The sequence below is a fragment of the Lutjanus erythropterus genome, chromosome 18 (genome assembly GCF_056507025.1).
Source record: "Lutjanus erythropterus isolate fLutEry1 chromosome 18, fLutEry1.hap2, whole genome shotgun sequence".
Taxonomy (NCBI): domain Eukaryota; kingdom Metazoa; phylum Chordata; class Actinopteri; order Lutjaniformes; family Lutjanidae; genus Lutjanus; species Lutjanus erythropterus.
The window spans coordinates 20,128,935-20,153,818 of record NC_139334.1 but is presented as its reverse complement, the minus strand read 5'-3'; the positions used below and the strand labels follow the sequence as shown (position 1 = coordinate 20,153,818).

General features: G+C 40.1%; 2 protein-coding genes across 3 annotated transcripts; one reads left to right on the top strand and one right to left on the bottom strand.

The window, feature by feature from the left end:
- The first annotated feature begins 791 nt into the window (after positions 1-791).
- gng7 (guanine nucleotide binding protein (G protein), gamma 7) lies at positions 792-13,215 on the top strand. Of its 2 annotated transcripts, none has more exons than XM_084742124.1 (4): positions 792-927; positions 6,553-6,677; positions 9,134-9,249; positions 11,247-13,215. In XM_084742124.1, exons 3-4 carry the CDS (start codon positions 9,169-9,171, stop codon positions 11,370-11,372), a joined length of 207 nt encoding a protein of 68 aa, XP_084598250.1. In that variant the 5' UTR covers positions 792-927; positions 6,553-6,677; positions 9,134-9,168; the 3' UTR covers positions 11,373-13,215. The 2 variants fall into 2 exon arrangements, with proteins under 2 accessions (XP_084598250.1, XP_084598251.1); XM_084742125.1 differs by lacking the exon at positions 792-927 and adding an exon at positions 945-1,114.
- An 8,356-nt stretch (positions 13,216-21,571) lies between these two features.
- Positions 21,572-24,864, bottom strand: LOC146310968 (growth arrest and DNA damage-inducible protein GADD45 beta-like). Its single transcript, XM_084742104.1, has 4 exons — positions 24,704-24,864; positions 23,624-23,725; positions 23,301-23,520; positions 21,572-22,584 (listed from the first exon to the last, which is right to left on the bottom strand). The coding sequence occupies exons 1-4, from the start codon at positions 24,739-24,741 to the stop codon at positions 22,480-22,482; spliced, it is 465 nt and encodes a 154-aa protein (XP_084598230.1). The 5' UTR covers positions 24,742-24,864; the 3' UTR covers positions 21,572-22,479.
- Positions 24,865-24,884: the final 20 nt, after the last annotated feature.

Sequence of the window (24,884 nt, the reverse complement as noted above, 5' to 3'; positions counted from 1 at the left end):
CATTTAGTCTATAAAATGTTTTTTAAAAATGTGAAAAATCATAATCATCACAATTTCCAAAGTGACGTCTTCAAATTGCTTCTTTTGTCCAAAACCCAAAGACTTCACATACTATCATATATGACAAAGAAAAGCAGCAAATTCTTACATTAACGGAGCCAGAACCAGCAAATGTTTCGCATTTTTGCTTAAAAAAACTGACCAAAATGATTAATCGATTATCAAAATAGTTGCCAACTAAATTTCTTATAATCAACTAATCAATTAATCGACTAATCATTCCCGCTTTACTACATTGTTAAATAAAAGAGAGCAGGTACTTAATTTTGAATGGGGGGGGGTTCATTTATGCAAGTTTTACCCATCCTACACTTAAATATCAAACAAAATTTAGAAATTTACAGGGTTGCAGAAGCACCTCTGGTCCTCAAACAAAAAAGATGATTTAAAATGTAGCCCACTATTATTTTTCTGGAAAATAAAGCTCCAATGATTAGTCCATTAATCAACCAGCTGAGGTTTTTCACATTTTTTGGACATTTTCGATTAACTGTGAAAATAATTTGCAGATGGATCGATAACGAACATAATCGTTAGCTGCAGCCTTACAGGATGATGTATCAGTTCACTGTCTTCTTGCAGAGGATGAATCTGTGCGTGTGAATGTGTGAAAATGTTTGTTTGCGAGGATGCTGCAGGTTAAAGGTGCTGTCACCGGATCAGATGGAGGGAAGGAGGGAGGGAGGGAGAAGGAGAGAGGGAGGAAGGGAGGAAGGGAAGGGAGGGGAGGAGGGGGGAGAGGAGTGGACAGACACTGGTAACGGAGGGGGAGGCGTTTGGCTCGGTGAAGACGGGGAGTGAGCGAGCAGAGAGGGTGAGGAACCAGCGGATCTGGCCCTTTAAATCACCAATACAGCGCATTCGGAGGTGAGTTTGGAGATATTCGGGTATTTTTCTCCCTGTGTATCATAATTGTAACGCGGCTGTGCGCCTCTGCAACCCCGGCTTCTCGCCACCGAGGGCGGCTGCAGCGGAGAGGGGCTTCATCAGTGTCACGAATCCGGTTTTCCCCAGCCCTTTGCCGGCAGAGAGGGTGGGGAGGACCGGGGACAGGGTCAGTGGAAGATTTCCTACAGGCTCGGCTGGACTCTTGAGGACGCACACGCCACAGTGTCCAAAAAAAAAACCTCTGGATTTTACATGCTGAAGTAGGCCGATCAATTTGCATAATAGCGGAACATAAAGGCATGCGCTCCAGTCTTGTGCCCATTGTCGCTGGATGGGTTCATATTGGCTGCTGGAGCCTCCAAACATGTCACCACCCTGCTCCCACGGCTAACAATCAGGCCTGTGTGCAGACCTGAAGCGGTCTAGTCTGCTCTCCACTGGGGAAAATATCTTTGATTTGTGCACAAGGTCTGCCTGTGCCTGCGCGCCTGCCCGTGCGTATGCGTGTCTATGTATGTATGTATGCGCGTGTGTGCGTGGAGTGTGGATAGCCGTGTCAGAGAGAGGACATGCTGTTCTATCCATCAAAATGCCCGCATTGTGTTTTCACACGGTAGAGCAGCGAGCAGGGCCTATAGCGGAGGACATGGCTCCGAACTGCAGGCCCGATCAGAGCTCAGGAGCAGCGACGATCAATAACGATTGATGCATTTTTGCGCGTCTTGAGAGCGGCTGTGGGCTCGCTGCTGGCTGGCTGACTGGCCGGGGCCTGTCCAGATCTGCTGATGTTTTTGGTCCAGGCCAACACCAGTGACCAGCCGAGGCTGTATTGTGTATAGGTTTTGCTTCTGTGCATCGAGTTTACAAGAAAATGTTCTCAGTTTGGGGGCGTAGGAGAGGAGAGATGTGGCTGCGAGGGAGCAGAAATTCGGATGTGTGCTGTTTTTTAAGGCTACAGCTTCCTTCTCTCAGCGCGGAATGCGCCACAGCAGAAAGTTTGAAAAATCAACAGGCTGAAGAAATCGAAGCACAAGGTTTATGACCGCACTGAAGTGTGTTAGGAAGAATATTTTATTAACTGTACAGTGCCTGCGAGCTGACACTTTTGTTGCTTATGCTCGTGAGGAAATCTGAAAACATGCATATCTTAGCACTTGAACTTTAATAATCACTTTCAAAAACACAAAAGATCTGCACTCTTAGAAATAAAGTACTAACTAGAACCAGACAGGGTTCCTTTACTTGTTCTCATAGGAGAAATCTTTTCAGTTTCTGGTACTATATGGAACCCTTTCAGGGTGTTCTGCCTAGAACCCAACAGAAGAGGTTATACCAAGAACCATCTGTGAAAGATTTCACCCAGAAACCCCAGTGAGAGGTTCAGATTTGTGCTGGTTCTGGTACAGTTTTATAGTTTTACGTTTTATTTTTTTCTTGGACGCACTCATGAGGCTCCACTAAGAACCTTTTTATATTCCAAGAATTTCCTCTAGAACTACAGTGTTCTACCAAGAAAGCTTTTATATTATTCCTTCATATAACCCTTGGCAAACCCTTGATGACCCTTTCAGATGGTTCTACGTAGAACACAACATAAAGGGTCATACCTAGAATCATTTGCTAAAGGTTTCGCTCAGAACCCCCTATGAGAGGTTCTATCTATAACCTTTCCACCTTCTAAGGGTGCTATCAAGAATCAACGCAGGGGGTTCTACTGAGGATCCTTTATTCCAAGGGTTTCATCTAGAACTGACTCAGAGGGTTCTGCTGAGAAACCTTTTATATTCCAAGGGTTTTATCTGGAAACTGCGCAGGGGGTTCTGCCAAGAAACTTTTTATATTATGGTACAAAGAATCCTTCAAGGATTTCAACAATCCTTGAAGAACTCTTTCTTCCAAAAAGAGTTCTTTGGATGACAGGGGTTCTTAATGGAACCTTTAGTCTTACATAGAACTGCTTCTATGAAAAAAAGAAGTGTTCTTCAGAGGCAAATGGCTTTCAATAGAACCTCAGCCCGTTCCCTTTTGGAAACCTTATTTCTAAGAGTGTAGACAAAGAGGATAAACATGCTGTTAACATTTGCTTCTTCAAATTAGATCCATAACAGATCCTATATAGCAGTTTAACAAAGTAAGAAGGTACAAAGGAGGAAAGTCTGCACACGGTTTGGCTCAAAGATCCTGCAGATTAAAACGCTGCCTTCTAACAGAATGTCCTAAAAGAGAATTAAAATATTTTGTTGGAGCCCCACAGTGTGCAGACCTTTCTCTTTTGTACCCTCCGGTGATAGTTGTTGTCTTGCACCTGAATATTTTTACTTGGATGTGAGCACACTTGGTCCCTCAACAGAACAAGAGCACACACAGAAACTACTCCTTCAATAAGCTTGCAGTTTTCTTTTTTTGTTGTTGTTGTTGTTGTGACTGGCGCTGATTCGACCCCGGTGGTAGTTTTTCAGGATGTATGTTGTGGAGTTCACTCGGTTTATTGTTTGTAAGGAGTTGCTGTCGTTCTCGTGCATATCGACAGTGTGTTCTTCTGCTGGCTGTCCGTGAGGCTGCTGCATGTGGGGTGATTTAGGGACACTCCTGACACATAATGAGGACGTACGTTGAGATGGAAAGGTGTCTCTGAGTGTGTTTGTGGGCACTTGCAGGGCTGCAACTAACAATTATTAGCAATTAATCCGCTGATTATTATCTCGTGGGCGATACCACAAAATATGGTCTCATTCCAAGTAATATCAGAACCAGGATCACCGATATCTATACTGTCATCAATGCTTTTTATTGTTGAAAGCAGCTACTATCACAAGAGAGTGAAACACATCATAATTCACTTCTATTCTATGTGCTACATTTTAGTTTGGTGTTAGGCATGTAATGGCTAGATGACAACCTGAATCATTGATATAAATATCGATTAGGGCTGTTATGATATCAGATTTCCACTACATGATTACTGTGACCTCAAGAATGTCACAATAACAATATTATGATACAGAAAATGTGAGAAAAAGAACTAATCTTTAACTTTGTTTATTGTGCGTTTTGGCCCTTTTTTCTTTTTTAAAATATGAGTACAGGGAGGCGGGGGGAGAGTAACCTTTCCACCATTTTTTAAATATCACAGTTTTATCAATACCTGTCAATACATTTTTTACTATTAAAAGCAGCTTATTTAAGGAGAACCATGTGCAATAATGTATGAGGGAAATGCATATTTAATAGGCTACTTCTGAAAACATTCTCAGTACCACTAATTTGTCAAACATTAGGCTTTTATTATGCTCTGATAATTACTTAATCGCATGGCTGCTGCAACAAGAGACAATATTAAATGTTTAAAAAAGTTTATTTTAAAAGTTTAAGTTTCGGCAGTATTGATATTCCCACCCCTAATCCCCAGTAGAGCTGCATCTAATGATTATTTTCTACGTCTTTTAATCTGCTGGATATTTTTTTCAATTAATCGATTAGTTGTTTGGTCTGTTAAATGTCAGAAAATGGTGAAAAATATCTGTCAGTGTCTCCAAAAACCCAAGATGACGTCCTCAAATGTCTTATGCTGAAACCAGAGAATTCTGACTTTACTTGCTTTACCAAATTACTCAAACTGATTAATCAATTATTAAGATAGTTTTAATGGTTGACAACTAATTGATTAATCTCCAGGGAATTAATTTAAAGTAATGCAATTGCTTCAAAGTTTGCATGTGTGTTAGAGAGAACAAATGAACAGAAGAAAAGACCTCAAAAGTGGGGGCATTTTTCCTCTAAGGATCTGGTTGGGATTAGGATTTGGGCTCAAGGTTGAGATTAGGATTAGGATGCAGAATTAAGGTTAGACTGGAAGACAGTAAGTGTCCTTAAGTATAATAATACAAGTGTGTGTTCAGAGAGAGAAAGACAAAGGGAATGTCATCAGGTGTTTTAATATAAGTCTATTCACTCTGTCCTTTCTCTCTCTCTCTCTCTCTCTCTCTCTCTCTCTCTCTCTCACACACACACACACACACACACACACACACACACACACACACACACACACACATACACACACAAAAGGCCTAATTACAGACATGAATCTCTGAGCTACTCCACAGTAGGAGTAATTAAAGCAGGACTCTCCTCCCGGGAGAGAGAGGGCGACAGACAGAGAGACAGAGTGAGAGACACAGACGTAACACACTCATGGTGATGTATGTGAGGAGGAGCGAGGTGTGTTTTCATCATATGTACCTGTGAGGAAACTTCTTCGCTTCGTTCGGAGTTAAAGTCTGAAAGAAAGAAAGAAACTGGAGGTTCTTTAAATGGGGTTTTGGACAACACAGGTTTGAAAGGACTTGAAATTGTTTTTTTTTTTTTTTTTTTTTTTTTTTGTGGTTCAGGAATGGAGGAATGCCCTTCCAGCTGATCAATTAAGCGGTATTACTGATGCTTTGTGAAGAAAAATTAAGTTGTGGTGACAGATTTTGTAATATGACTTGATAAGGCTGACGATGAAAGTTTGGCATTGGAGCAAATTCCAACCTCATGATCTCAGCATGTTTGTAGTTTATTATTTAAAGGTCAAAGATTTAAGGGGATCTATTGGCAGAATGTGGCAGAAATGGAAAACAAAATTCATTCATTAGTGTAAAAACCGCTGGAAAAAAATCATGTTTTTGTAAGAACGAGTCCTTTAAGTGTATCTCCAGAAGGTGCAGGTCCCCTTTCACGAAGGCCTCCTTCATGGCCGCTGTAGTTTCCTCTACATCCTTAGAAGGGGAGGGCGCAGCAAACTGCAAACTTTCCAAAGCAAAGTATGGCATCTTTTGACACTTTTCTAACTGAAAACTCCATGTTAATTCTTCAAACTTAACAACAAACCATAACAGAATAATACATTCATATGCACTTGTCCGAAATTATTGAAAGGGTAAGATTACTTTTCTACTATATTTCATTCTGGCCAACAGGGGGAGCTGCAGCACACTCCCTTCCCACGGCCAAACTAAAATATGTTTATGAAAACATTTTAGGTGAGAAATAGGCAATGTGGCAACATAATCTTGATTAATATTTGAGCAGTGCTGCCTAGTTTGGCAGTTTGATCTGAGTTTTGTGAACCCTGTGTTTTCCACCGGACAGACGAATAAGCATACCCTCTTATATCATCTATTTTACTGTAAATGGAACCATAATTCACAAAATTAACATCTTGAAACTAGCAACTGGGGGCATAAACTCATTAGAATACGTTTGTTGAAGTCATAAATGAAGTGAGAGGTCAGGTCATTTTGCCATAAGAGTACATACAATCAGACTTCTTTTTGCAACCAGTGGAGTGCAGGCTTAAGGCACCTTTTTTTTCTCTGTTTTTCAGACCCACAACTTTTGTGCACAATTGAATAAACGATCTGTGGTTCAATCAACAAAATATTTCCCATATGCAGGAAATGTAAATCAAAATCCAGTGAGTGTTTAGGAATCTGTGACATGAACAGTTTTCAAGAACCACAAAACTGCAAACACAAACTTAATGTTTTGAAATGTTTTAAATGTTTGCCTGCCTGTAATCTTTGCAAGCAGCCATCTCACCCGTTCTTCTTTTTTTCACAGAGACAAGCAAATGTGAGCTCAGCTGACGTCCAGCCCTGTCGTTTTTGACTTTGCACCGCTCAGATCATCCTCTCCACCCAGTCACGTTTGTTTTCAGAGAGCCCCGTCTGCCTGCCATCAGTCAGGTAACGCTCTATTATCTCTGTGTATTTACATGCTAAAAGCTTGAAGGATGTTTGGCGTGAATGACAAACTTAGATCATATTGCTTGAGATGCTTTTAAAATACTCAAGCGCCATCCGTAATTATGCTTTGAATATCACATCCATTAACTGGATCTTGATCGAGCAGCTGCCATGTTTCACTCATTGATAGTGTTGCACCACCATGTAGTCACCTCACAGTGGTGCTATAACTCTACAACTAAGGCCAAACAGTCCCCTGAATGAAACTGCTGAAGACTTGACAGATGATTCAGCTCTGAATCAGTGCAGTATTGAAAAAAGAAAAAAGAAAAAAAAAACTATATCGTGCATAATTTTCCTGTATGGTGCAAACTACTGCAGACTGACCAAGAAAGAAAAAGTTTCACAGAAGTGGATTATGCAATGTCAAAGTAATACATAATTACCTTTATAAAATAAAGTACTCGATATGCAGAAATGGCCATTGTTAGAGTAACTTATATATAGTGTAGTATTGGATCATTAGTACCGATACATTAATGTCTGAGCAGCATTTTGTTGTGCAGTAGTCGGTGAAAGCAAATACATTAAGAACTTTAAATTAATTGATCTAAATTTAATCTACAACAATCAATGCTAAATTAAATAGACTAAAAGGTAGAGTACATCCCCTCTGAAATATAGCAAAGTAGAAGTGGCATGAATTGAAAAGACTAATCCAGCCCAGTTCAGTAAAAACTAGTCCAAATTATAATCTTGCCGGAAACTGTGCAAATTTGTGAAATTGTTATTATACAATAGAAAACATATCATGCAGCATACAAATCTTCATATCTGCATCAAATCACCAGAGATACAATGTCAGATAAATAGTCTATAAGAGTACAAATATCCACATACACAAACTGCAAAATGTGCCTCTGGTGTCACAGCAAAACCACAATAAAGTGATCAAAAACTACCATGAAAGGAAAACCACAAAAAACTGTCACTAAAATCCAACCTATTTAAAAACTATAGGATGGCAGGTTTTCTCTCTTGCACACACAGACACACAAAGCCATGAAAAACTAATTTATCAGTAAATATCTCAGAACTGATCGGCTACAGTTAACAAAATCAGTCATATAGGCTCCATAAATGTTGAAGTTGAATGTTCATAATTATATATAGTCACCATCAGTCAGGTGAGCTGGTTAATGCATGGACGAATCAAATCTCCATTAGATGGCGATTAAGAACTAAACCATGTCCTGATTCTAATCGTTCAGCTGCTTCAGTCTGCAGCAGAACCTCAGTCCATTCACTGTTTTTGACCATAAAATGACGGCTTGTTTGGTAATATTGTTTTCACTATATTTTCAAAACCTCACCAAATGCTGACAAAAGCAGCCTGATGCTTTTTTTTTCTCTGCTCATTGTGGTCAAAAGACGTCCAGTATGACCAGGGTTGGGTCAGATTACTTTAAAATGTAGTCAGTGACTGATTGCAAAATGCATTACAAGTTTTGTAATTAGTAACAAGAAAGAAGAAAATAATTTAATTTGAATACTTTTGGATTACGTCAAAATGAAACTGAAAATTCTGCATCTTATACTATAAAAATAGATGTAGATGCAAATAAAAAGCATTTTTTGCAGGGGGTTCTTTTTCATTGAGCAAATGTATGTCAGATATGTGTTTAATGAGTTATTAGAGCCTTGGTTATTAGGGCTGCAACTAACAATTATTTTCAATATCGAATAATCTGTCAGAAAATGGTTTCCCAAAGCTCAAGGTGATGTCATCAAATGTTTAGTTTTAAAGATATTCAGTTCACTGTCAATTTAGACTAAAGAAACCAGAAAATATTCACATTTCAGAATCTGAAATCAGAGAATTTGGACATTTTTTCTCACAAAAATTCTAAATCGGTTATCTTGAAAAAATGTTTTAATTTCAAAATTGCCATAATTCAAACATATAGTCAAGTAATCCTTAACAATGTAACTATAATAATTAAGTAATTACACATTATACAAATGTAATCTGAGTTATTTATTGTAATCTGATCACATAATCCTGATTACATGTCATCTGTTACTACCCGTCCCTGAACTGATTAAAAGTATGTATTTACACCACAAACAATCAACAACTTGACAGACCACAGAAAATTTAACTTTTATGTTACCTTTAATGAAATGCTGTATGCATGCACACAAACACACAGCACATACCTTTACTTTTAATCTAAATTTCCAAGCCTGAACTCACATTTCACCTTCATGTCACCGGGAAAATCCACTCAGTCTCGTCCCGGTTACACAAAAATATGAACACATTGAGGGATTGTTAGTCTGTACATGCAAAACTATGTTCCTAAGTCAGTTTTTTGTAGCCATATTTGATTAAATCATCCATCCTTGTCTGCACAGTAAACATCGTCTTACTCTCTTCTCTCTCTCTCATTCAGTTTTCTCCTGTGTTGGTGCAGTCTGATGGATCAGTATGTCTACCACTAATAATATCGCCCAGGCCAGGAAACTGGTGGAACAGCTGAGGATTGAGGCAGGGATCGAACGCATTAAGGTAGGACGATACTTTACTGCCACGTCTGTGTTGGTGTGAGTGTGATTATTCATCCACATCTGACCGCCCTCTCCTTACATCTTCCTCTTCATCCCCCTTCCAACTTTTCCTCTTGTTCCTCCTGTTGTTTCCTCTATCATCCGCCATCCTCTTTTTCGTTTGCCTTCTTTTTCCCTCACCTCCCTCCCCCTTTCAAAACTTAAATTTATATCGCACATTTCATACACAAGCTACTACAATGGGCCTCAGGCAAAAGTCACTCGTACAAACAGATTTATTCTTAACGTGGCGTGTATGAGTGATTTAGGAGAACTTGTTGTGTTCACGTTTTTTTTCTTGTATTTTGAATTCTCTTTTAGATATGGACACAATTTCCCTGTCGTAGAGTCGCGTGCAGTCAGTCTGTTGTTATCCAAACCAAAGTTCTTCCACTAATGACTGCATATTTATGTAGTTTGAGGACATTTTGAGTTTGAAAAATAAATGACAAATTACACAATTATGTCAACCTGTCTGAAGTCCTGTTTGTTTGTTGTATAAATGTTACACATAAAGCCTCTCATCATGAATTTAGTGATGCATTATTACCCACTGTCAGGTAAACTGGTCGTATATCTTCATGTGCATGTTTACGAAGTCGCTGTTCAGGAGAACACCCTACCTTCCTCTTGACCTCCTCCTCCCGCTGCAGTCATCTATTGCCCTGCTGTGGCGAGACCTTTTTTTTTTTCTCTGAAGAGACATTTCCTATCTATGTCAGTGACAGTCCGACCCTCCGGAAACACGACATTAACAGCACTCATTTTCCCGTTCCTTTGCTTTAATTCCACTACTGACGCTGTTAAAATTACAGATTTTCCTTTATGGATCTCTGAAAACAGGACGTCAAACTTCAAACTCATAAATTTATGCTTTTTACTCTCTGGTGACATTTTCTTGAGTGAAGCCGCAGCTGTATATGGTATTATTGGGGTGTTAATTATGCTAATTTAAACTCTCATGCACATGCACTCAAATACACACACACAGATCATTTACACACTTATCTGAAGTTACAACCGTTTGCTGATTCTAATGTGGCGTGTTCGTATCAGCCCTTCATACAACATAGTAAGAGAAATTTAAGATAAGAATATGAAAATGTTCTTGCATGAGGCCCATTGTGCTTTACATTAAGTGACAATATGGTCAACAATCACAAAAATGTGAGTTCAAATAAATAAATATGCATGTCAAGAAGGGTGCAGATACACAAATCTCAGTGCAAAATATACAAAATGAAATCAAGTCAAAGATATACAAAACATGCGCACGTCAGAGACAGACAAAACACACACACTTACACACTAAGAACTGAGTCACAGATTGATGTGAAGAGTAAAGTTTTTAACCAGGTTTTTAAAGTGCTCCATCTGCTTGGCATGTAGAAACAAAAGGCCGCCTCCCCTGCTTTAGTGTTCTTACAAGGAATGTTTAAAAAAAAGACTTTGGGTAGACCAGAGAGTTCTTGCTGGTTTGTATGTAATTAGCATGTCTTTAATGTTCTGAGGCACGAGGCCATTTAGAGCTTTGTTTACCAGTAACAGAGTCTTAAAAGTGATTCTGGTTTTGGGGAGCCAGTGCCGAGATTTAAGAGCAGGCATTATATGATTGTATTTTTTAGTTTTGGTGAGCATGCATGCAGCTGCATTTTGGATTGGCTGTAGTTGCTGCACAGATGAATAGACCATCACAGTAATTTAGCCTACTTGTTATAAATGCATGGATTCATTTCTCAGAGTCTGATTGTGATAGGAGGTCCTTTAGTTTAGAAATATGTTTATGGCTGATCTTGTGAGATAATTTACATGACTATATTTATCTATGATTGCATGCTGGTTTCTAGCCTCGCTTTTGCTCTCCAGAGGCAGAGAACTGAGATGAGCTGCAACTTTCTGCCTCCGAGCCTTTGCACCAAAGATAAGTATTTCTGTTTTGTCTCCCTCTCATCTGACCAGGTGTCTAAAGCAGCAGCAGACCTGATGAGTTACTGTGAGCAGCACGCTCGTAGCGACCCTCTGCTGGTTGGGGTTCCCACCTCCGAAAACCCTTTCAAGGACAAGAAACCCTGCATCATCCTATAGCCGCGCTACGCTCATCCTGCCCTCGCACACACGTATACACTCACACACACTCGCACATGCACACTCAGTACTTAAATTTATCCCCAAACACACACTTCAAGCATACACTTACAAAAACACACACACTCCCAAAATAGCCACTCTGGAAAAGCGCCATACCCCGGAGCCACAGCTAGGGGGCAGGTATCTTGTGCTCACAGTGGCTGAGATCAGTATATCACTGAGTATGATCCAAGGTGCTTTGGTAATATTCATATATGCTGGTAAATTAACTACAAGTGTCAGCTTAACTTGAAAAAAAGGGATTTGGACATTAATAATCAGTAGGAAACCAGGATTTTCTCCTTCTTTTGTCATGAAATAAGGGGCTGGGTAAAGCATGGACAGCAGTGCCATAGGCAGGGAGTGGGAGGATGCATGTGGGCAACAGAAAAGGACGGTAGGCGCTCCCGCCAACCGTGCCAAACACGACCTAAAAGCTCAATAAATGCTTTTTCTTTTTGTTGAGGCTGTTAAAAAAAGGTCTGGGAGCTTTGCCCCCTCAAACCTGCCTGTGCTAAAATCATGGCAGGTCATTTTGGAGCGAGTGGCTGAAGCCTTTTGCCTTTATCGGGCTACTAAGCATGTTCCCACCCAAACCCAACAGACCTTCTCTGCCTGTGGCCTCACAATGGCCGTCTGCAGCCTTTGGCCAAACCTCCAGCTGTGCCAACATGTACAGAAAGTCGTCTCTAGATGCCGATCTGCCGTCACAGATTCCACCGCAGCTTGTTTCTGGCTGCTGTCGGTTGAAATCTGCAGATCTGCACCTATGAGGGGAAACATAGTGAACTGCTCTACACAGAACTCAAGCTATTAACCCTGGACGTTTACTGCATTTTTCTTAAGAAATACTTGTTTGTGAACTCAATGTACGTTTTGATATTTTGTTGAAGCATTACTTAACAGATTAAGATAATACTGTACTTTTTTTATTGTTTTGCTTTGAAGTAGGTGTTGCCCCTGGCTGATCAGGTTTCTCTTACTGTCTGACGTTAAATGCTAATGAAAAGACAGGGGATCTGGTTGTAAGCCAGGGGGTACACCTAACCAGATACCTGCTAGGATCTTAAACAAAGGTTTCTACTGTACATCAAGCCTCCCTGTGCTTTACCCCGAGAAAGGGCAAGGTCATAGACTGACCAGAATCAGTCTGCAAGGACACCAAGGCTGGAGGAGAAAACCCAAACTTAAAAAGTAAACGTGAAGCTTTCCCTTTCCTGCCTTCTACGCTTATGTTTGATTCTTTCAATTGACTCTTCCTAAGTCCCGCCCCTTTTGGAACCTCAGCAACTTTGTCCTTTCCTTTTTCCTGTCCTTAGATATGCTATGTGCTGGGCTCGTCTATGCTGAAAAAGAAAAACAAATTTTGAAGACGGTTAAAAGGTGTTTCTGGGGGACCTATAACAGTCACATACAATCACATCATAAGTTAGCTGATGTTGGCAAAATGCTTGCTAAGAGGCTAGAAAATCTAGATTAATCATTAGCTAGCAAATGTTTTGCTCTATACCAAAATACTGGCTAACAAGGTAGCATCTGCATTAATCATTAGCTAACTAGCGTTTTAGACACTTAAACACTACCTAACTAGCCAGCTAATATACATCAACTGTTAACTAATTAGTTACATCTCCTAGCTAATGTTAGCAAATTGCTACCTAACTAGCCAGCTAATCTACATTAAAGGTTAACTAGCTTGTTAGATATGATAGTTTATGTTAGCAAAATGCCAGCTAACTAGCTATATAATCTGTTAGCTGGCTTTTTTCTAACATTAGCTAAATAAGATGTGACTCACTCCATATATCCATGTTGCTTTTATTGATCCCCCAGCAACATCTTTTAACCATCTTCAAAATTTGGGTTTCTTTTCAACATAGAGAAGCCTAGCACATAGCATATCTAAGTACAGGAAGCAGGAAATGAGAAAGTTGACCGAGCTTCTGCTCAGTGCCAAGTTTGCTCTGTTACCAAAAAGGGGCGGGACTTACGAAGGGTCAGTTGGCTGTTTTTAAGTGCTCAAAAATTGAGAGATATTGCACTGGATCATGCAAAGAAGGGGGATATGTCTTGTTTTAATGCATTCTGGCTTTAAATCAAATGAGAATAAATATGACCTGGCTCGGCCAGTCTCCCCAGTAGAAGAGCTTGCTTCAGTGTGAGCTCAAACTGGTCAGGGCCAGCGGTCCCCTCTCGGTTTTTTCCCCTCCTCTCCTCCTCGATGCTCCTCCTCTCTGACAAACCAAACTTGATTGTAAAAACTGAAGACGAAGTGAAAAAAAATGAAGTCAAGAGAAACAAACTAAGTGTATAAACTTTCTTTCCGACATGTGCAGAAGTGATAAGTTGAAGAGTAGCTGTTTTGGGTTTATTTTTTGAGTTTCTTCTTTCTATGGAGTCCATGGAACCTGGTCAGTTGAGTATTACCCTGTACAGTGTTTGTAAGATACAAAAATCTTAACACAGAATCCCCCCTCTGTGGATGTTGGATTTTTTTAGTACTACTTATTCTGTTCTGTCAGTCAGGATCATGTCTGTCTTCATTTATTTTATTTTTGTCATTCAGGTTTTAGAGGCCTGCGATAGTGGAGGATGGTTTTCACCACAGATACAAATACAAACGCCTGATGAGGATATATTAAAATAATGTGAGATAGAAATAACAGCCCTGTTAGGTTTAGGATCATATCCTGTTAGAGGATGAATCAACATCGGACCTCATTCCAGTGGCAAAAACCAACCTCCTGATCTATCCTTTAACACCAGAGCAGTTTTTCTCAAGTGTTGGTTTTGGTGGGCGACAGGCACCTAGGACAACACGCACATGCACATAACACACACTCTCTTGCAGCTGTGTTTGGGGTTTCATAGTCAAAGGATAAAGGAGTGGTCAGGCTCAGTTCTGAGAGCTGCTTTTGACGGTAATTTGCTGAAAGAAAGGAGCTTTGTGCCATCATATTTATCACGTGAGTCTTTAGCCGAGGCTTTTGTCAGCAGGAGTAAGATACAGTGACAGAGCAGGGTGGAGTCATTTTGACAGGACTTATGTCTGCTGATAGACTGTCAGGGGAGTTGAACCTGCTGCTTTTCTGTTCTCTAATCACTAGGGCAATATGAGCCACCTGCTACACTGACATCAGGGAGTCAGGAGTAATTTTGGAGGTGTTGAGCAGTTGTTTGTGTCTTGTTGGGTCCAAAACTGAAAAGCAGACAGTCTGCTGGGGACAACTTGCAGAAATACCCAATAAAAAGTGATTTTGTGTTGTATTTAGTCTTAAATATATTACATACAATGACCTATATATCATTTTATTTATGCAAAATTTTAAATTTTCACATTTTCTGAATTGTTGTGCCTGTAAATATGAAGCTACAGCTACAACATGTAACATTTCTGTGTTTCTAGTCTTAATGTCAACCTACCTACTAACCTGCTGCTGGTTTTAGCTTCATTACCATACAGACATGAGACTAATATGTCCTTATCTAACTCTCTGAAAGAGAGCAAATAAGCATATTTCTCAAGAACCAAAAGCTGTTCTTTCAAAAATACAAATTTACAATTCAAATCAGGGTTAAATTACTAATTAACATCACTGTTTGTTCACTGTGGGCGGCTGCTGATACAAAGCCCAGCTTCGTCACTCATTTGCCTTTGTTCCAAACAGAGAGAGCAGGCCGTTCCCAAAGTACAGAGAGACCAGGAGCTGGAAGAAGGCCATAGAGAGGGCTGAGGGTGTGCGCGTGTGTACGTGTGTGTGTGGGGGTGTCGGGTGCTAGTGTGTGGTAGCTAAAAAGGATGATCTGGCAGAGCAGTAGGCGAAGAAGCGAAAGCAGAGGTGCATGCGTGTGTGTGTGTGTGTGGTCTGTGTGTGAGAGTGTATTTCTGTATTTCTGAACACACAGCGCCTCCAGGGCAGTGCAGAGTGTCACATAGTACTGTTACAGTGCTGCAGCCCCACAATTCCAGGTCAGGGTGAGTCTGACCGGAGGAGAGGTCATGTGATGCTGTGTGAGTCATGCATGGCCCCCGCTCGCTCTTATTATCAGTCGAAGCCGGAGGTTAATGCTCACATTCTGGAGAAGAGTAGAAACAGACTCTGTCACAAGCTAAAATTGTTCAGTTGAAGTGTGGGAAGCTATTTTTGATGTGATGACCAATAGTAACCCCCATAATAGTCACAAAGCTGACAAATTCTACTTACTCCTTTAGTTGGTTGGTACTGGGCTCAGCTTTAATATATTAGCTGCAGTTTATTTTCACTATTTCTCTTTTACGCTTTAGAGACCTAAATTAATAGTTTGAAAATTTGGGAAATATGCTTTTTTGCTTATTTGCAGAGTTAGATGAGAGGATTGATACCACTCACATATCTGTTCATTCAATATGTATCTGAAGTTAGCAGCAAGTAATATTTTGGCTTATAACCCCCCAAAAAGAGAGCAACTGGTCTCTTTGTCACTTTAGTTCTTGGAAAGATAATACAAACAAGACGTAATGTGTTAATTTGCGATCTTTAGAAGTGCTGTTTGGAGGATTTTGTTATCTTCATAGAGAGCCAAAGTCCTGGCGCTACATCCAGGTTAGCCTTGCATTAGCTTCTGTAACTCAGAGCAGCAACATTTCTTTCATTGCTCATTCTGAAAACATGAAGTGTCTTTCAGAGGTAGATAAATTGTCATCCACTACAGCAGCTGCTGTAGAAAACTCAAACCTTTGTTTGCAACGGTAGCAGTGAGGCTACATATGTCATCCATATCCGCAAAACTCACCAGCGCTCTCTTCTACAGTCATTTTACAACTCTCTAGTTTTAATCTGTGCTGTCTAAAAACTCTTCAGTGTTCAGTCCTCTTTGTCCTGCTGTTATTACAGACACACAGACACATATGGGTGTCTAGGGAGGTTGGCTCACCTTTGGAGCCAGACACAAGTGACCAAATGAGAAACTGCAAGTTTTGTTGTTCCACTTTCACTATGGTTCTCTATACAGAACCAGGCAAACTATTCCCTATTTTTCTAGTCTTTATACTAAGATAGGCTAATGAGCTGCTGGCTGTAGCTTCATATTCAACAAACAGACATGAAAACTGTAAATAAAGTTTAAGTCCATGACCTTATCTGAGAGATAACTGAAGAAATAGTTAGATCTTTAATCAAAAAAACAAGGGACCAGCTAAAGAGGTATGGTTTCTACACAAACAGAAACCTGAGTGCAAACTGCAGTGACGGGTAGGAAGTAACTCAGAATTACTGATGCGGGATAAAGTGACTTTCCCCAGAATCTTGCCTATTTTAAGATTGAGGAAGTGTTAGTGTTCGGAAAGGAAAGGCAGTTCCTTGTCATTTCTTGGCAAGGTGCATCTAACGTCAAAGAGCATTACAACTGCAAAAGATTGACACGACATAAGATAAGCATGCATACATATCAACACACACATACACACACACACAAGCTGATGTTGTCCTGGGGATGTCTGACATTTCTTTTCATTATTGTTTATTTCAATCATTCCATAGCTGGTTGGGCTTAACAATCAGAGACAGCCGGCCTGAGTCGCTGACAGGTTTGGCTGACAGTTTGTCTGATTGGTTGGTTGTTAGTTTGCCTTATAGTGGCGTATATTGTGTTAATGCTGGTCTTGGGGTTATCAGATCACCAGAATGAACAGTGTTAAAGTAGAACACATGGCTCGAGATGGAAATCCACTGGTGTTGTGACACAAAGCGAGCCCGGTGACATGGATTTCTGGTCAGGTGGGGAGAGTTGAGGCTCCTCACTGGTGGACTTTGAAATCAAACATCACTGAATCGGCTCTGAGCCCTTCCCGAGACTCATCTTTTGTGTTCTGATCTCCTGTGTATGCATACAGTATATGTATCTTTTTGCCTTGATTGATTATGAAGAAAATATATCTATTTTTTGTAACTGTTCTCTGATGTGCCATAACTCATGTTTTCTTGCACACTGTTAATATTTTGTGGATATTGCTGTTAAAAAGATGATATTGAGAAGTAGATAACATTAATAAAAAGATGATATAATAACAAATTCTCCTGTGTCATTTTTATTTTTGTTTTTAATCATCTTGCAGCATGGCTCTGTAGGTGGAAATGTCAGCTGGCCGATTTGATCCAGAAATATCTAAACAACTATTGGATGGATTACCATGAAATTTTCTGCAGACATTCACGGTTCTCAGATGACCCTGACCTTTCATCTAGAGCCACCAAGAGGTGGACATTTGTGGTCTAAATGGCTAAAGGGTTTCCCAAAGCCATGTGCATGCACCCCTTGGGGTGTACCAGCTGCCTCTAGGGCAGGGGTCTCAAACTGCCAGCCTCGGGGCTATTTCCAGCCCCTGTTTCCCTTCCCTACATCCTGCAACATGATGACAAAAATATATATCGGCCAGCAAAATTATTTTATTTTTTTATTTTTTGTAGTTGTCTCATCCCAATTTAAACTACCCATGTGTATAAAAAAAGGCTCTTACTAAGCGTATTAAAGATTAAAGAATAAAGGTAATGGAGATGTAATTTTAGTATTCTTATTCTCACTACTAGGTTACTGGGCCTACTCACGCATCCCTCTCTCTGTGTCTTCAGTAAGTGGGTGCGCCTACTGTATCTGTTTCTGAGCCTATGCATGTGTCATTCTCTTCTCGTCTCATTCTTTACATAGCAGATTGTGTGTGCACTGCATGAACACACACTCGCATATGTGGACCTCTAAGAGAGAGTGATTAGTTGGGGTTTGCAACCTTAAAGGAACAACATGATAAAAAATGAACTTCCTGTATTAGGGCACTTTAATTCAGATTGTTGTAAGATCTTTAATAGCATCTGAATTTGCCATCTTCACCGTGGCAACAGATAAAAATAGCCTATGTTGATTGGGGCACATCAGCCTGGTCTGGATATGGAGGGGCATGCATGGACTTAAAAGTCTGGGAACCCCTGTCTAATTTAATTGTCACAACAACTAATCCAGTAGTTGAGACCACACATGTAAGATAATTGTCAAAATATTTGTGACATACATTGATGGATGAACTGTAACAGCTCTGGTGATCCTTTAAAGGTCCACTGTATAAGATTCATTTGGAATTATTGGCAGAATATGGCAGAAATTGAACATGTAATATTCATATGACGATAATAAAAAATAATCCGTAGGATTCAAGGTTACTACAAGGATTTTTAAAATGTTATAAAACAGTCTCAGTTTAATACAGATGTCTCTATGGCCTACAGATGAGATCATCCACAAGATGCACAAGGCTATTTCTACATGTTTATTCTTAATGTCTGTCACCAGGTCCGATTCTCCATGAAATCATATGAAACAAGCCTGCGCTTACATTTTCCCAGGCAAAGTTACAGTGAGTAGTACATTAGCCAGTTAAAAAGAAGCAGGAGATTTTCTATTCTGATATTCTTATTCTTGACATTGTATGTTGTGTTATTTTTTATTTTATTTTTATTTTTATTTTATTTTTTCAGTCTATACATGATCGCTTCAAAATCAACACATTATAAAAGTTCCTTGTAGTAGCTTTAAAATAAAAAATAAAAATGAAAAAAACAATTGTTGTGTTCTCATTACCTTAGAATGAGCAGTTTACGTCCACAGAGGGCGGCGGTCTTCATCCACACCCAGCGTGTTGCATCATTATGTTTCCACAGAACAGACAAACCAAAGAGTGGCACAGCCTTTTGTGTTTTGCGCAACTTTCACAGTTACCATAGATTCTCCTACACAGAGGAGACAGATGAGGCATTTGCAATGTGCAAGCTCACCGCCAGGTGCCACAAAATGCTGCACACTGGTTGTTTAATTTTTTTTGTCTGGTGCCAACACCTGATAATTTTGTTTATGACCAAATACCTGCATAACATAATTGCATTCCCATCAGCCTCAGCTGTGCTTTGTATTTATTGCTAATTATCACTTGTTAGCATGCTAAAATAAGATGGTGCAGATTGTTAATACCTGCTAAACATCAGCAATTAAAATTAATCAAAAATACTGTACAGTTACAAAATTCAATTTGAGGATTAATTCGATCATTTGACACATTAAATTTTTTCTCTGGTCAACAGTCATTCACTCATGTGAGGCAACCATAGCCGACTTATTTTGTTTTCCAGCTCATCTAGCAAGTACCAAGTTGGACACATGGGAGAAAAATCTGAGTCTCCCAGTTAGAATTACAACATGAGCACTATTTCTAAGTTGGGAACTCTTTATAATAAGACTGGTACGACATGAATAGCGCTGCAGTCTCACAAAGCAGCCTGCAAGCATCACTGTAGACTCTTGTTAATTATTAGCTATAGTTTCTTATCTCTGCCAAGTGTGAGCCTGGAGGGGATCATGTGTTTGGTCATGTGTGTGTCTGTGCATGTATGTGTGTGTGTTGCATTTGTCTGTCTTTCATAAGCTTGGTTTTAAAGCTTGAGTAAAGACATTGTTATCATATAAAAGTTGTGGACCTGCAGCATTGGTACCAACCATGTTGTGCTTTCTTATTGGAGAGTGGATTAAATAATGCAACAGATTTAAACTCAGTTTTGGTGAGGGAAAAGCTGACATGGTCATTTTCAAAGAGGTCTCTTGATCTTTCACCTAAAGAATGAATGAAATGAATGAAAATGAGATCTATGAGTGCCCATGAGTCTCTTTTCTACAGACATGCACACTTTATACAAATCCATGCAGTTTGGGGCAGAAATCATGCACTTTGTTTTTGCATGCAGTATAAACGTGTTATTTTAGCCTATTGTAAAAATGGTTTGTTTCTGCATACTGGGGTCAATAAACAGTAATGGAATTGCATAAATTGAACCTATACTGTATGAAAACACTTTAAAAAAAGTTTGCATACATCTAGATAAGAAAACCTGTGCTACTATATTATATAAAAAACTACATTAAAAACTTCTCCACTGGTTGCATCTGGTGTTTGCATTGCAGTAGGTGCTTCACCATCTGCTGCTTGATAGAGATCTGCATTGCACTGAATGCACTCTGCCAGTTCACTTCATTTTCTGTGTTTTTATTTAGTCTTTTGAGCTCTGCTGAGTAGGAGGTTCTGGCTTTTTCTCACACTGACTGTAAAGATACACACTGCACATGGACACACACGCTCGCTGCCCTTACAGGTACATGGTGTGCAGTACAACGATGAAAACTGTCTGCACAGTGTAAACAAAGGGCACGGCTACGTTAAGCCTACCATTTAGGTCATTTGAAAGGAATGTCATTGTTATAAGTCCTCTGTCTCAGGCCGTTTCTGTGCCCTTTGAAGCACTGCTTCAACAGTCACGAGTCTCCTCCAAGTTTCAAACTATAACCCCCCCCCCCACACACACACACACACACACACACACACACACACACACACACACAAACCCTCTGCAAGTCAAAGCCAATCATATTTAGGGTGGGTGAACCACAACCAATCAGAGGTCAGTCCTCTCATTAGTCACGCCCCTGTCCAGCTGATGGTAAACAAATGGGAGGTCCATGTGCCTGAATGTTCCCTCTCTTCTGCTGCGCAGGCTGAGCTGTGAGGAGACATGTGAGAGCGAGGGTGGAGCGGGGAGCAAAACAGAACGAAAGGAGGGTGCAGGGGAGGATAAAAACCACTTGTACTGTATTGCAGGAACATCTTGCTACCTGATGATGTAAAGATAATGTGGCATGGGTGGGGTTACACAAGGACAAATTTGCACATGCATCTGCAAGTTTATCTGCATAAGGCGACTTAAAAACGAGAATGCAAAGGGTTTGAGAGAAATTAAATAAAAAAATTTAAAAGGAATCTTGCATCACTCCTGCAGCTTTTCCCTCCTGTTTGACTTGCAGGGACAGAAGGTCTGCATCAGCTTGTTTTGCCCGTTTCTTCCAACACAAAGAGTTTCTGTCTCCACCCCAGTTTCCCTCTCTGACTGACTTTTGTTTACTACAAAGAAGGAAGTTGTAAGGACTCGTCACTGACAAAGACCTTGCCATAAGTGTGCATGTTTTTCCACTACGTCAACCCGAATGTAAACTGTAGTTGCGTGACTCAGCTGTAGCTCCAGTTTCATTACGCACACATGGCTTTTGTTTAGAAATCTAAGCACAAAGTTCTTGATAAAGCAGTCAAATCAGTTATGAATACAATAATTTATTGAGCACATAAATAGCTACACAAAAAAAATACATACAATCAATAAATTACTGGTGTAGCAATGTTCATATTAGTTTAACAGCATTTTATCAAAACAGCAGCACTCCTGAAGGCACAAAGATAGTTTCCTTTTGCAGCACAATGAGAATTTACAGCCAATTCATTCATCAGATCACATACAGGTCATTATATCACTCGTTCTGTATCCTCCCCTGACCAAAAACATCATGTTCTGCAATTTTTCTGGCCAATAAAAATCCTGTGTGACTTTAACTCCCAACATCATTTCCATTTCAGTTTCCATGGTGACGATTCCTCCGCAGGTTCAGCTGCTCATTTCAAGAATGCACACGCTGCACGCCCAGTCTTTTCTAAAGAAAGACCCAAGCATTGTACACACATACCACGCATTCACACACACACATACACACACACCTCTCCTCTCGAAGGACTCTCCCATGTGAGAATACACAGGAATGTTGGGCATAGTTTCATTACGGCATTCCATAGAAAACACACAGGTTTTCCAGGTAGAAGTAGCTGGGGTGTGGATACGTTCCTGTTGATGCTACTACACCTCTTAATGATGGTCACACCCCATAAGGCGCCAAACAGAAGCACAACATAGAAGCTTGGATTTAGTTTCACTGTAAAAACAATGTGGCCTGAATGGGATTTTCTGTTTGTATCTTTTGCACAAAACAGAGTTTGTAAACCAGTCTCCACTCCGACTGTTTCGCCAGTCAATGAAACAGAGTCCTTGGTTCCTGCAGGGTAGACCAGCCCAGTCCACTCCAGGCCATCCCTGCATGAGCAACAAAGGTTCATGAGTATCTGAACCCAGAAAGCTCTTGTTTTTGTTCATGAGTTTGGGTGCAGGTCCCTTCAGCGTTCCTGCAGGACTATTTCGGGCACCCACTGGTCCAGGCGTCGGCTCTCCTGGCAATAGGTTCCCACTTCTTGTAGTCTGCAGTGATCAGCCTGGGGGTTCTGCACGGGACACAAACACAACATCAAATTCAAGTTCAGGCTTTAAATGAGTACTACAGCAATAACAATTAGACAATAACAAGTGACAACAACTCCTACTCTATTAGTTGATCAGCTGTTTGTAACCATCAGTAGTCTGTCGATGTAAAGAGCTGGAGTTCAGTGATTTCCTGCCTTCTGCCTACCAAACTCCATTTAAATATTGCTCAAATTGACCGTTACAATCATCTACTCCCTTCTAAAAGATTATTAATGATTTCTCACAACTCATACACTGACACTAACTCATTCGGCAAACATTCAGGATTAATTTTAACCCTATTAAACATGAAGTGGGCAAACAAAAACAGAGGAGAGCATACTAGCTGAAGCATTGTTGTTGGAGAAGCTAGTATTTCAAGTTGCATGTTTTCTTAATTTCTCATGATAAATCTTGGTCATTTTTATGATTAAGTACAGTATATACATTGCATATTTCATATTTAAGATGAATTTAGTCTGCAGAAAGCTCTCGCAATCCACAATATAAAAATAAATTACAAGGATATTGTGGAAATAGTAAATATAGTTTTTAAAGTTCCAGAAAGTGCAATTAAACTTAACTCAGATGCTGCCAAGAATGTGGAACAACATGAAAATAATCTGTGATGATACATTTCCACTTTGGCCCTGCAGTTACATAACAGAGGGCTGTTTGTTGTGCTGAATCGACTCACCGTCACCAGCATGCAGTGGAGATCTCTGTGCTCCTCCTGGTTTCTGTTGGCGTCCACAGCAGCGCCCAGCAGCTGCTGGAGCCGCTGAACCCCTGAGACTCGCAGGATGGTGAGGCCGCTGTCGCAGCAGAAGGACTGCAGCAGGGTGAAGTGGATCTGCAGCGCCACGTCGTCTGCATCGTCAGCTGCCAGCACGCACAGGACCACACTGTCCGGGTCTCTGGGGAGGAAAGAGAAGAAGATGAGGGGTTATCTTCCGAAAATTTAAATTAAGTTTCTACATTTTAGGAATCGTGAAGCTAAATCTTATCTTCTCAACTCACGTGTTTAGAAGTTTAGCTGACTCATAGATGCCCACAGTCAGGCAGTCTTGTTTCTGAGCCGTCACCAGCAACTCCTCCAGAGCCAGACCCACTGCCTGCATCCTGAGAGGAAAAGACAGAACAATCAGCTTTTTGTGTTCTGCAATCAAATAAATGAATAAACACTAGTCGTATCATACACCTGCTGGATTCTTGAATAACTAGGACCATAATTATATTACCCAATTTCATTAAATGTTGTTAAAATACCTACAAAGTAATGAGAAAGTCAAAGAAAAGTCAGATAAAAAGAAAAAAGAAGTTATCAGTTCAGCAATTATGTTGCATGTGGATGACTGTGATACAATAAAGAGGCACATTAAGCCTGACAAATATTGATCATATGCATCACATGTTAATATATTGTGGAATTGTATCATTATCTGCTACAATGCAAACTTGTATTACTTTCAGTGTCATTGCCAGTACTATTTTTTCTATTTTACTGTAGTAAAGTTTTTACAAATCTCTAATTTTATTCTATCACAGTTTTCTGCATTCACTCATACGTTTTTAATATTTCACTTAGTATATAATACTCGGTTGTTGTTAGTCTAATGTTACAGTAATTCTGGAGAAAGAATTTCCCTCGGGTTAAAAAGTTCTTGCTTATATTATGTCATGGTCCACACATAGCCCCCCTGCAGCCTGTGCAACATGCATGCACAATATTGCGCAATCAGCTCCTAAAATTGGAATTCTGGGAGTATATATGAGTCTTAAATGATGCATGCATCAATTTTAAAAGTTGTATTATGCTTATACTCTGTCAATGTTTAATGGTATGCATGTTTTAAAGAATTTTAATAGTTCAGGCACATGCATATAAAGTACTTGGTGCTGAAAATATCCGCATATCAGCCGGTTAAAGTCATTAATACAGGCTCATAAAGTGTGATTTTACTTCATCAGCAGCACATCGCAATGCAGGGGTCAAAGGACGAGCAGCATTCCCAACCCAGCACATGATCTCCATGCACATGGCTCACACAGCCATAAAACTAAATCTCGAGTGCAGAAAACACGAGCAAGAAATCTCACCTGTTCTCGACGGAGCCGAAACTTTCCTCCGGAATCATGTGTGCAAATCCAAAATTAATCCCACGGAGAGAAAGAGCGAGCGTGATAAATGTTTGTAGTCCGGGTGCTGTGAATATTCCCTCAGCGTGTCCAGGCAGTCTGCAGCAGGAGCGTTTGTTGTTGGCAACGTTGCGAAACAGAC